This window comes from Nanorana parkeri, unplaced genomic scaffold (genome assembly GCF_000935625.1).
Source record: "Nanorana parkeri isolate BGI_ZX_2015 unplaced genomic scaffold, ASM93562v1 scaffold13, whole genome shotgun sequence".
Taxonomy (NCBI): domain Eukaryota; kingdom Metazoa; phylum Chordata; class Amphibia; order Anura; family Dicroglossidae; genus Nanorana; species Nanorana parkeri.
Window position 1 is genome coordinate 315,922 of NW_017306281.1, and position 11,193 is coordinate 327,114.

An 11,193-nucleotide genomic window follows, 5' to 3' on the forward strand; every position below is an offset into this window, starting at 1 on the left:
TGGTTGAAAATTGTGTAAACGGGTGAATTATTCCATCTGGCAATCAAAAATGTAAAAAAAAAAAATGGAATAAAAACTAATTATATGGCCAGTCAAAGGCTACAAGCCAAAGTGCACAAAAATCTTATAAAAACACATCTGATATAAAAGCACCCCGGCTTACAGCTTTCTATTATAATTTACACACCCTGTGCATTGTGCAAATTATATTTTTTTGCCTATAAAATACACCTGAGCTTTGCCCACAGGTACAGATTCAAATAACTCCCCCCTTCCCAACTACATATACTTGCCTTACCTTCACTTCCCTATTCCACCGTTCAGCTGCAGGAAGCAAACAATGGAAGTGCTAAGGACTTTCTATCCCCCCCTCATGTATCAGCCTGTATGAGTGGCTAATCACCTAGTCCAAGAGTTTTCTCATGTGAGGGGAGTGATTTAAAGGCTCTCCATACAAAATAGGACCCGCCTGGTGAATATGCGCAACAGGTACGTGAACCATTTGCTCTGCCTAGGTAAAGCACAGGTTCACTTTTAAACATAAATATTCCTTTATGACTGATGACAACAACACACAATTCTAAGTTGTATTTTATCATCACTGAACAACTATAACAAGTTGCATTTTATATAGATATATATATTTTTTTTTTTTACATCATTGCTATATAACTATACATACAACTTTATCACATCAACCAGCAATTTACCTTTCCAGAAAATATTCTGCGTGTCTCCGACAGGGTCTCAGGAGCCATGAAGGCTGGTGTTCCCACTGTGTTAGACAGTAAAGCATCTGTTCCTTCAAACTGATTGCTGACCCCAAAGTCAGCAATCTTGATGTGTCCATCTTCCCCCACTAAAAGATTGGACGGCTTGACATCCCGGTGTATAATCTTCTGATAATGCACTGCAAAGACAGTACAGTTTTATGAATTGGATCATGCCAACAGCAATATGCGAGTGATAGAACCTAGCACTAAAATAAATTACAAAGATCATGTAGGCATCATGGAGCTTGCAGGTCTTCTGCTGGTCCTCAGTACTATTGTGCCCTACCAGGCTTGGGCTTCTTAATCTGGCTGCAGAATATGTTAAACGCGCAAATTAGCAAACTATATTCTTAAAGGACTAGTCTGAAGCTGATCTATGACTGTGTCAGCAGTAGCAGAATGCTGTATATCAGTGAAGCCTTCTTTGCACTGTGAAGTACTAACAAAATTTAGGGAATATCTAATCTTATGTCTTACCTAGAACCTTTCCCTAGACTGCACCTTTCTGTTCCACTCTTTCTGAACCAAAGCTGCCTCAGCATTTCCACTACTCTGACATCAGTGATCAACACTTCAAGCTAAGGATCTATAACAGTCAAAGTGTATGTACACCCTATCAGTGAACATTTCCTATTTACTCCCTTTTGTATAATATACCATTGTAATTGTTTTGTTTTACATTTTTGTTCTTGGATTTAGATACACTTTAGTCTTATATAAACTTTAGTCTTTGTATACATATAAAAAAAAAGAGTTTTTAATTAAAAGTGAACCTGTAAGAAAGAGAAAGTATATTATTTGAACTAACAAAAAGGCAAAAAAAACTCACAGAACTCAATTCCTCTAATTAGATCCTGGAAGTAGAACCTGGCCTGGTCCCCTGTAAGTGGTTTCGTAGTTGGTATATCCATCACTGCCCTAAAACACAAATAATTATTATTCTGGGATGTATAGTATGCATTAGGGACAAACAGTATGGTAAATCAAGTGGTCTGAATACTTTGCTTTTTTCTGCAAACTACATGCCTGGGGAGCAAGTAAGACCAAAGCTGGACAAATTTCAGGCACAGGACAGGCAATGTACCCAACTTCTTTTTCAATGTTTTCCTGCTGTTATTAGTGAAGAAACATCATAGCTACTTTTATCTATTTGATAGACTCTTCACTGGACTGGATGACTCCCAAATGTTTGGCAGGTTGGCTTATGCGATTTGAAAGGTAATAAATACTGTACATATGCATTACTTAGCATGCATGTTCCTGACATAACCAAAATGGCCGGGCCTGCGTTAAACACAAAGCTGCTTTGCTGCTTATATCTGTGGACAAACTGTATGACTCCTGGGACTGGATTGTGGTTTGTAGCCACATTTTAAAAAAGAAGGTTTCTGCATTCCACATTTTCACTTCTGCTATTTACCTTCTTCTAGCTTAAAGTGACACTAAACTCAGGAGTTAAACCTTAAAAATGCATTGAAGTACCCTAATTATTAACAAAAATGTATCTTATTTGTGTATCACTCGGCTGTACATCCTCAAATCATCTCTGAATTGGTGCTGACACTGTCCTTCCTTCTGGAGGGTGGCTACTTTTGTTCCCCATAGTCCCTGTTGTAAAGTAGCGACCACTCTAAGCTCTCTCCCGTGATGGGCTACAACTTCAATACAAATTAGTAAACTAAACACGAGATTCTAGTCCATCACGGGAGATAGCTTGGAGTGGTGGCTTCTTTATAACACAAACAGGGACCATGGGGAACAAAAGTACACACTCTTCAAGGTACCTGGACGCATTTTTAAGGTTTAACCCTGAGCTTAGTGTCACCTTAAATAATGATGCACATGGCCAAGCAGAATGAGAAAACAAAACACATATACAAGACACCCATTCCATAGTAAAAAACATGTGACCCCATTTTATCCATTAGAAACAATTCCAACAGGGTTATTCACTAAAAGGTGAAGAGTTACGAGAAGGCAGGGGAAGTGAACAATCTAGGACAACATAGCTGAACCGGAAAGTGAGATGAATTAGAGAATTTTTCCAAATCAGCTATGTTGTCCTAGATTGTTCACTTCTCCTGCCTTCTCCAAACTCTTCACCCTTTTGTGAATAACCCTGAAAGTCTTAATAAAAATTCTGCTGATCTGACCTAATCAAATGTTAGGCGGCTTGAAAAATTATCTCTTTTTTTTCAAAGAAGGGAGACGGTCTAAAAATTCTCAGCCAAATAGTGACTGCAAAATACAGGAGAATGGCGAGTAGGGTGTGTGTGGATTCCTCTATCAACAATGTTTGGCATGGACTGGCAAATCGAGTGGGCTGAACGAGAAAAAAAATGCAGTATATGGCCAGCTCGACTTAAATAAAAGAGACCTAAAGAACTGGATTCAGCCGTTTCCATAAATTTCATTCTGTATTTTTGGATTAGGTAAACAATGGGGGGAATTTATTAAAACTGGAGCAGGCAACAACATCAGGAGCAGCTGTGCATGGTAACCAATCAGCTTCTCTCTTCAGTGTGTTCAGTTAAAATTTGAAAATGAATCTACACAAACCCCATTAAACCACAACACGGCACTTCAGAGGTTAAAGGAAGCGTTTCTATTCCTGCTATCTGTGCTGTCGTCATGGTAACAGTCGCCACTAACTAAACAGACAGACTCGGTGACAGCTGTAATGTGTGTAAGTGAAAGATAATAGTTTTATAACTGGAAAATCTCTGCTGATCTGTACATATCCATATCTTCCTATTCTGATCAAAATGACACATGAAAAGTAGAAGCACTTATATATGTTTAATAGTCCTCTATTCCCAGCTGGATCCAAACAGGCTTGCTGGGCCCTCACTGGCAATCCAGTAGTTCTGGCATTGGTCAAAAGGGCTGCTATGGTTTAGAGAGTGAGTGAGCAGGTAAATGTCTCTGTGCACTTGTCACTGTGAATTTGGCCCGTTTCAAAGAATATGAAAAATCCACCAGAAGTGATAGATTTGTTCCACTTGGCCCACATTATTGCATTGACATGGTTTTGGGACCAACGCAATATTTTCTATAAACATGGTCAGCAAAGCTTGCTTACAGGTCAAGGCTCATACACTTTATTTACCAGGAATGCCATTAAACTTTTCCTAAGGCACGATTATTGTTTGTACACATGATTTTTTTTTAGTGCCAACAGTTTGAGCAGAGTTTGACAACCAAGGCTATCTCTATAAGAGGCAGCCTAAGGCTTTTGCCTCAGATGGCATCTCATGGGGGGGGCGCCAGGCACAGTGGCATGGCCGCTGTGCTGCACAATGTTTACAGTGTGCCTGCTGCCCTCTTTCTGGCCAAAGCATTCCTGGTTGCTAAGAGCCAGACGGAGAGATGTGTAGGGGCCATACACATTTCTCCGCCCAACTCCTAACAACCTGGGACACTCTCGGCGGCGTCCCCTTCCGAGCTCATGGCAACCAGTGTGGTCACTAGTTGGCAGGAGCTCACCAGGACACCTTCCAGTTGCCAGGAGCTCGGCGGAATAAAGCCCACCACCCGACACCCCTCCAGCACCTCAGGTGGCAAAAAAGCTAGAGTCATTCCTGTTTACAACATATGGGGAGGCAGAACAATTGCAATACAATACCATACAAAAGTATTAGAAGGACTCTGCTCTTGAGAGCTTCTGATCTGGGGCAAGTAATAAAGAAGTTAACAAATGTGAGGGATGAGCTGATTAAAGGAGTAGATGTAGACAGTCTTTTTAAGAGGAGGTGGAATAGTGCGTAATAAGTGAATTTTCAGGGAACGCCTAAAGGCAGACGGATTAGGAAATCGATAGATAGGTTGTGGTAAGGAGTTCCAGAGGATGGGAGATGCCCATGAAGTCCTGAAGGTGAGAATAGAACAGGGGTGGGGAACCTCTGGCCCTCCAGTTGTGGTAAAACTACAAATCCCATGAAGCATCTGTCTCCGCGAGTCATGCCTGTGGCTGTGAGAATCATGCAATGCTTAATGGGATTTGTAGTTTCACCACAGCTGGAGGGCCGGAGGTTCCACAACCCTGGCATAGAAGGAGGTGATTGTTGTTTTTTTGGATCAAAAAAACGTATACAAATCATCTATTCAGTGTAAGCGAGTTCGGAAAGATACAATTGTTCCATCAAAACAATAGCTTCATCAAGCAATGGTATTGTTATATGCATAGAATCTGACTCAACTGGATCTAGAGAAGGAATGTATACTAATAGTAATAGTATTCATAGTAGGGATGTTTCAAGTATAGATTCCTCAGGGACTGATGGTTCTACTTACTCTGCAGTGATACAAAGTCATAACTATATACAGTGAAAATAGGAAATAAATATTTGAAGGTTTGGAATTTCTAAAGAGTGTATTTACATACACGCTAAATACAATATATACAAAAGCCTTTTGTTTTGTAAGTTCACAAAAATGCGGTATACAAAAGCCATTTCCAAAGAAAGGAAGTTTTGCATATCCTCGTCATGCTTTCTTCATATGATACATATCACTTCCAGGCTAGACTGATAAATTAATATACAAACAGTCTTAAACACAAACTGAGCTGCAATAAAAAATTATAGGTAACAGCAGCTATGTAAACATTGTAGAATCATATCTTATCAGGACTGATTTCCTGTCCAAAAAACGAACTGAAAGACACTGCAGTCCTCTGATTGGCACATATCCAATGACAAAACATACAGTATATTTGTGCATGTGAATACATTACTGTATATACAGTGAGAGCATTTCATCAAAACTGGGGCAGACAGAATCTGGAGCAGTTGCCCATAGTAACCAATCAGCTTCTGTCTTTCATTTTCAAAGCTTTCCTGAACAAACTGAGAGATAGAGAGAGAGAGAAGCTGATTGGTTACTATGGACAACTGCTCCAGATTCTCTGTTCCAGTTTTGATAAATTCCCCTATTATATATTTACCTTTTGTATTCACTTGTCACCAACAAGCTACCCTGCACTTTAAATGGTTCCTATTCACATTGGTGTATGCCCCCACAGTCTAAAGCTCACCACACACCTTACCATTTGATATAACTATCTCCTTTAGAGCTACCAACAAGCATGTGCTGCAAGAGCCTGCCTGATTGGATACAAATTGGTTGGATAGTTCAGGTAGGTCCCCATATTACATAGTTTCGGCAGATCTAAAGTTATTTGTATAGAGATTGTACAGCAAGATTTTAACTTCTATGGTGGATCATACAGAAACATATGCATTGGGTGGAAGCTAATCAGCCTGTCAGACACACAGGGATTGGTTTATTGAAGGCAAACAGGCTGTTTACATGGCAAGGGAAATTGCACTTTGCAGGGGAAGGTTCCCCATAGTTTAGTGAATGAGGTGAAGCTCTGCTGACTTCCATCATCCAATCATGTGCAAGAAAAAAATACTTTCTTTATCTTCCTTGCATGTGATTGGATATTCTTTGCAAAGTGAAATTTCACTTCACTCATGAAGCTAAGGGGAAATGTCCCCTGCAAAATGCAAATTCCCTTACAAAGTGAACAGTCTATTTGCCTTTATTAATCAACCTCAATGCATTTTGGCAAGTTGACGTTAGTATCGAAAACAGTTAGCTTCAAGTACTAACATGTTGGCCAGTGTGTGTATCCTATACATAATAAAAAGACAAGCCAACATCCTGTTTTCTTTAAAGAGAACTATCGAGTAAATGTTTTTCCCCATAGTTCTCTTTAGGGTCACGGGAGGACATATACTAACATCCTCCCATGACCCAAACCTCAGTATATAGCGAGCTACAGCTCGCGGTATAATGAGACCGCCGCAGCCGGGACGGATCCTGACAATGCTATCGAGATCCACCCAGCTGCATGAGTGACAGCTGGCTCTGCCTATCTAGGGGCAGAGCCAGCTGAGCCCGCCCCCTACCCCATCCGTTCCTCCAGCGCTGCAGGATTGGAGCATGGAGGGGGTGGGGAATCCCTGCGGGGAGCGGTGACTGACAGTCACCACTCTCTGCAGGGAGATAATCTAGAAGTGAGCGAGCGACGGTATGTGTTCGCTCACTTCCCGATCTATTGAGCCGACGTGTGTCAGTTTCATTGCCACACATAGGCTCGTACTATGAGGATGAGTGATTTTCAGTAACTGAAGGACAAGTTGCTGACTGTGAGTGTTCAATGCATACAACTGAGTCCAGATCTCAATGATCACTTCTGCCACTTGCACAGAGTCTTTTTTCAGGTAAATATGGAATATTATATAATCATAATTGGTATTTTTTAGCCAAAAAGGTTAGGCTCTCTGCTCCTCTCTACATTTTTAAATCCATGTTTTGTTATATCTCCTTTTAGCCTGTTTAAATAAAACACAGACCTCAATAGTTCAAGCTGAACTAAATTTACACACACAAAGGAAAGACTCATCCCAGTGACACCTCATTATTAGAGTGCTAAGTCTCATGTTTCAAACAGACAAAGCGCCCCTAACCCGTAGTTCACTGGAAATCCTTTAATTGTGCGTACATAAATAAAAAGATGAGATAGAAACAGTTTAAAAACTCAAACGTTAAAATTTAAAATCGCAACCCTTCTGTCTGTACTTTCCAACTTACCCTCGCTTCACTAGTTCAAACACTGCAAAATAAGAACAGAGACACATTTTATTAATAATATGTCCAGCACACAATAAAGATAACTGAAATATCTACAGCATAAAATGCAAAATCCTAGCAACGGCTAATTTAATTCAGTAAGAATATTATATGGAAACACAACTTTACATTCTAGAACAAACTCTCTCAACTATTTTACCTTTGAGTGACTGTTATAATAATCATTTTCAGGTCTCTGGGAACCCCTACGCAAACTCACTGTGCATGGTCAGTAAACTGCAGATAACATAATCCAATAGTTGTCAATGTTCTTGACAGTAGAGGATATTTTTCTGTAGATCTGTTCATTTTGGCCAGTTTATTAGCCTATTTCTAATTTTTGTAGTGTAGGTAGGAACTACAGTTTGTTTCCTTTTTCTTACTTTCCTTTTTATGTTATCCAAAGAGGTCTAATACTTTCCCCTGAAGTTGGGGGAGGTAATTCAGATGGGAGACACTATCAGCCGACCATCTTTTTCTCCATTATGAACGGCCGTCCCATATGTCACAAAAAAACGAGAAAAATATTGCATGCAGTTTAAAAGAAAAGGAGTTATTTTCAATCTCTTGGGCAACCCCAGTTGAAATTGTTCAAAAAAATACTTGTATCATCTTGTATCATATACTCTGTATGAATTAGCCCAGCTTAGTGACAGGCTCAACAGCAGAACACTGATAATATTTTTCCACTGGGCTAACCGTTGATTACAAACACGCATTTCTGAATGGTTATAATCTACAATGGTAGGTAATAAACCTGGAAAATGTGCATTGCTTAAAAGGCAGCTTCAAGTTTCTGCATGTAACATTTGGCCACTTTGTGACATAAACCTTCCTCTGTGGTCAGTTGCTAAATTTCCTATATTTGTTGCGTCTGTCTGTTGGATCTTTGTAATAGCTAGCTTTACTTGATATCTACTATACTTTCTGGAAATCTAAATTACATAACAAAGGGTAAATGTTAAGACGAATCCAATTTAATTTTTACTTTTTAAAGTGCATGCACATCCAAAAGTTGTTTTTTTTAGTTTTGAAAAGTGTGAGGAAGTATTAAAACCCATTTCAGGTTTGTATTGTTGTCTGTCAGTCACCCTCTCTATTGGTCCTGGTTACTACTGTCTCCAGCACAGAAATGAGATGATGGGAATTTCCACACATTAGCCCGGTGACAGGAACAGGCAATGAGATCTCCCAACCCAGTGCCAATATGACAAATGTCTAAGAAGGGATTTCCCCTCGCATTGGGGAGACAAAAAAAACCCACAAGTTTCATGCACTATTTCCTACTCTATTCAAAACTAAAAAATGTTTTGGCTTTAAAGACACTTTACACTCACATTGGAGGGATAAAATTTGCATATTGCAAAATATAACCTAAATGAATGTGACTTTCACATTTATACAGTCTGGCTTTTCCATACTTTATTCAATATACTTTATATAGAGATCTGTAGATTCTCCCTCCACTAGTTATCTCTAGATGTAAGACTATGACCAGTATCCCTGCTGAATGACTACTGATATAAGATCAATTAATCATAAAGAAAGTATATTGCTTTCAATTGGTCTGAATAGTCACATATACTTGCAGGGACAGAGAGAGTCAGTAAATTGTAATTGCTGTGCAATATTACTAAGGAATATGCAGAACCTGTATACATAATGAGCAAACGTGGCTGTCTTCAGGTACATATAATGTAGTTAAAGAACAACTTCAGGAAACATTTTTATTAACCCTTGCACTGCAACGAATAACTACTCGTTTTTGTCTAAATAAAAAGTTATACTCACCCGAACCTCACAGCAGACCGGCTGTGACAGTGCTCCCTCTAGCCAATCTTCTCATCCACTGCAGCAATAGTATGTCCCTCGGCAACCTCACGTCCTATACACTGTGTACAGAATGTGATGACTCAAGAATCCTTAATCCACTGCAGTGGAGGGGGAACAAGGCTGGAATGACCAGTCTAAGAGCAAGCCAGCTCGGAGGATCGGGTGACTATAACTTTTTAATTTAGTCCCTAGGCGAAAACGAACAACGACAACATACAAAAATTCAGGACTGAAAGTTACATCAAACATATGTGCTTGTAAACAACCATAACAAATATTTTACTAGACTGTAACCATAAAGAAATAAGAGTGATGCTGTTTATCGGATGTAAAGCCATATTAAGAGCATGTCACATGACTGATCTGAAACAGTACAGAATGGCTCTCCTTGGTATTTCTGTTGCTTCTAAAAAACTGAACTGCAGTGAACGTCAGGTCTGTGTCATGGTGATTTGCAGCTCAATAACTGTACTTGCTTTAAGCAGCACATAGAGCTAGCTATAAATGCATCGTCTTTAGTAGTTACTCGTGTGATCCAATGCACTGTAGATGACTATAGCACTCAACACCAGCAATTTGTAGCTGGATGAAGAAGTAATGGCGACAGATCTAGAAGCAGCTTTAACCACCAGAGTAAATCATAAGAGAAATCTGTAGCTGCTACGGATGTCTATTACAAAGATGTTAACGTGACAAAGGCCTACGGCTATATTCACACCTGTGTTTTTCATGCTCTGCATTTTAAGCACAGTGGGTTTTAGATGTGTTTAGCTGCTTTTACAAGCACTGCAATGAGGAGAATCCAGTTAAAAATCATACCAAAAATACATAATAATTCCATGTCTTATGGATAGCACTCGATCACTATTTGTTTTTATACTGGCATTTATTACCTGGGAATATCCACTGGTAAGGAGCAAGCACTACGCCATTTCTACAAAGCTGCTGCTCCGAATGTCTGCTACATAAACATATTGTACATCATACAGTAATTTGAGGCCTACTTTTCTTTTTGCCTTCTAGTCTCAGGTTCATCTGAGTCTCCGCACTATGGCCATACCAAAGATGCGGCAAGCAGAATTTTTTTTTTCGACAAACAGCACCCATGAGTCAACAAAAACTCTAAACTGTGAGAATACCCTGAGTCTGCCTAGTATAAACTTTATTAAAGCAGAACTTTAGGTAACATTTGTATTAACTCTTGCAGTGGGGCTACTTCCGCACTGCAAGGGTTAAGTACTCGCTTTCTATAGGTTTAAAAAAAAGAGTTAAGTTGGCCATACACCTATAGATTATCTGCAGGTTTTCTATGGTGAGATGCAAAAACTGCAACAGATTCCTCCATCTACGCTAAACTATGTGGATGGAGGAATCTCCCACTGGGCCAAGCTTCAGTATCTTGCTAGTCAGCGATGCTGGCTCTCAAAATACCCGAACAATGCCTGCGTCCAATCAGATTGTTCAGGTTATTTGAGAGCCAGCGGGGCCGACTAGCAAGATACTGAAGCTTGGCCCAGTGGGAGATTCCTCCATCCACACAGCTTAGCATAGATGGAGGAATCTGTTGCACTTTTTGTATCTATCTGACCATACGCTGATAAAAAAAATCTATAAGAAAAGGTGTATGGCCAGCTTAATTCTCACCTGATCCTCGGCTTGCTCCCTTTCGGATTGCTCCACCTCCACTCCTGCCGCCTAAGGTTCCAGGGTAATCACATTCTATACCCTCTGCTGCAGTGGAGGAGGAGACAGGCGGGGGGGGAGTATATCTTTGTTATTTATTAACTTAGGCAGAAATTAGCACTTAACCCTTGCAATGTGGGAGTAGCTCCACTGCAAAAGTTAATACAAATTTTACCCGGAGTTCTGCTTTAAACTAGCTGCATTCATGAGATTAATTTTCCTTAAACTGCAGGTGTGAGTTGTTCTGTTAATGTATTAGCTAGTG

The 11,193-nt window shown here is 39.8% G+C and overlaps 1 protein-coding gene across 1 annotated transcript in view; it reads right to left on the minus strand.

Annotated features, from left to right (window-relative positions):
• CAMKK2 (calcium/calmodulin dependent protein kinase kinase 2) overlaps positions 1-11,193 on the minus strand; it is an 87,066-nt gene that overhangs the window by 19,383 nt on the left and 56,490 nt on the right. The window contains exons 8-10 of the mRNA XM_018557496.1: positions 7,374-7,395; positions 1,603-1,691; positions 711-910 (exon numbers count right to left, since the gene is read on the minus strand). Of these exons, the coding sequence (XP_018412998.1) occupies positions 711-910; positions 1,603-1,691; positions 7,374-7,395 (311 nt within the window). The remainder of the gene's footprint in view (positions 1-710; positions 911-1,602; positions 1,692-7,373; positions 7,396-11,193) is intronic.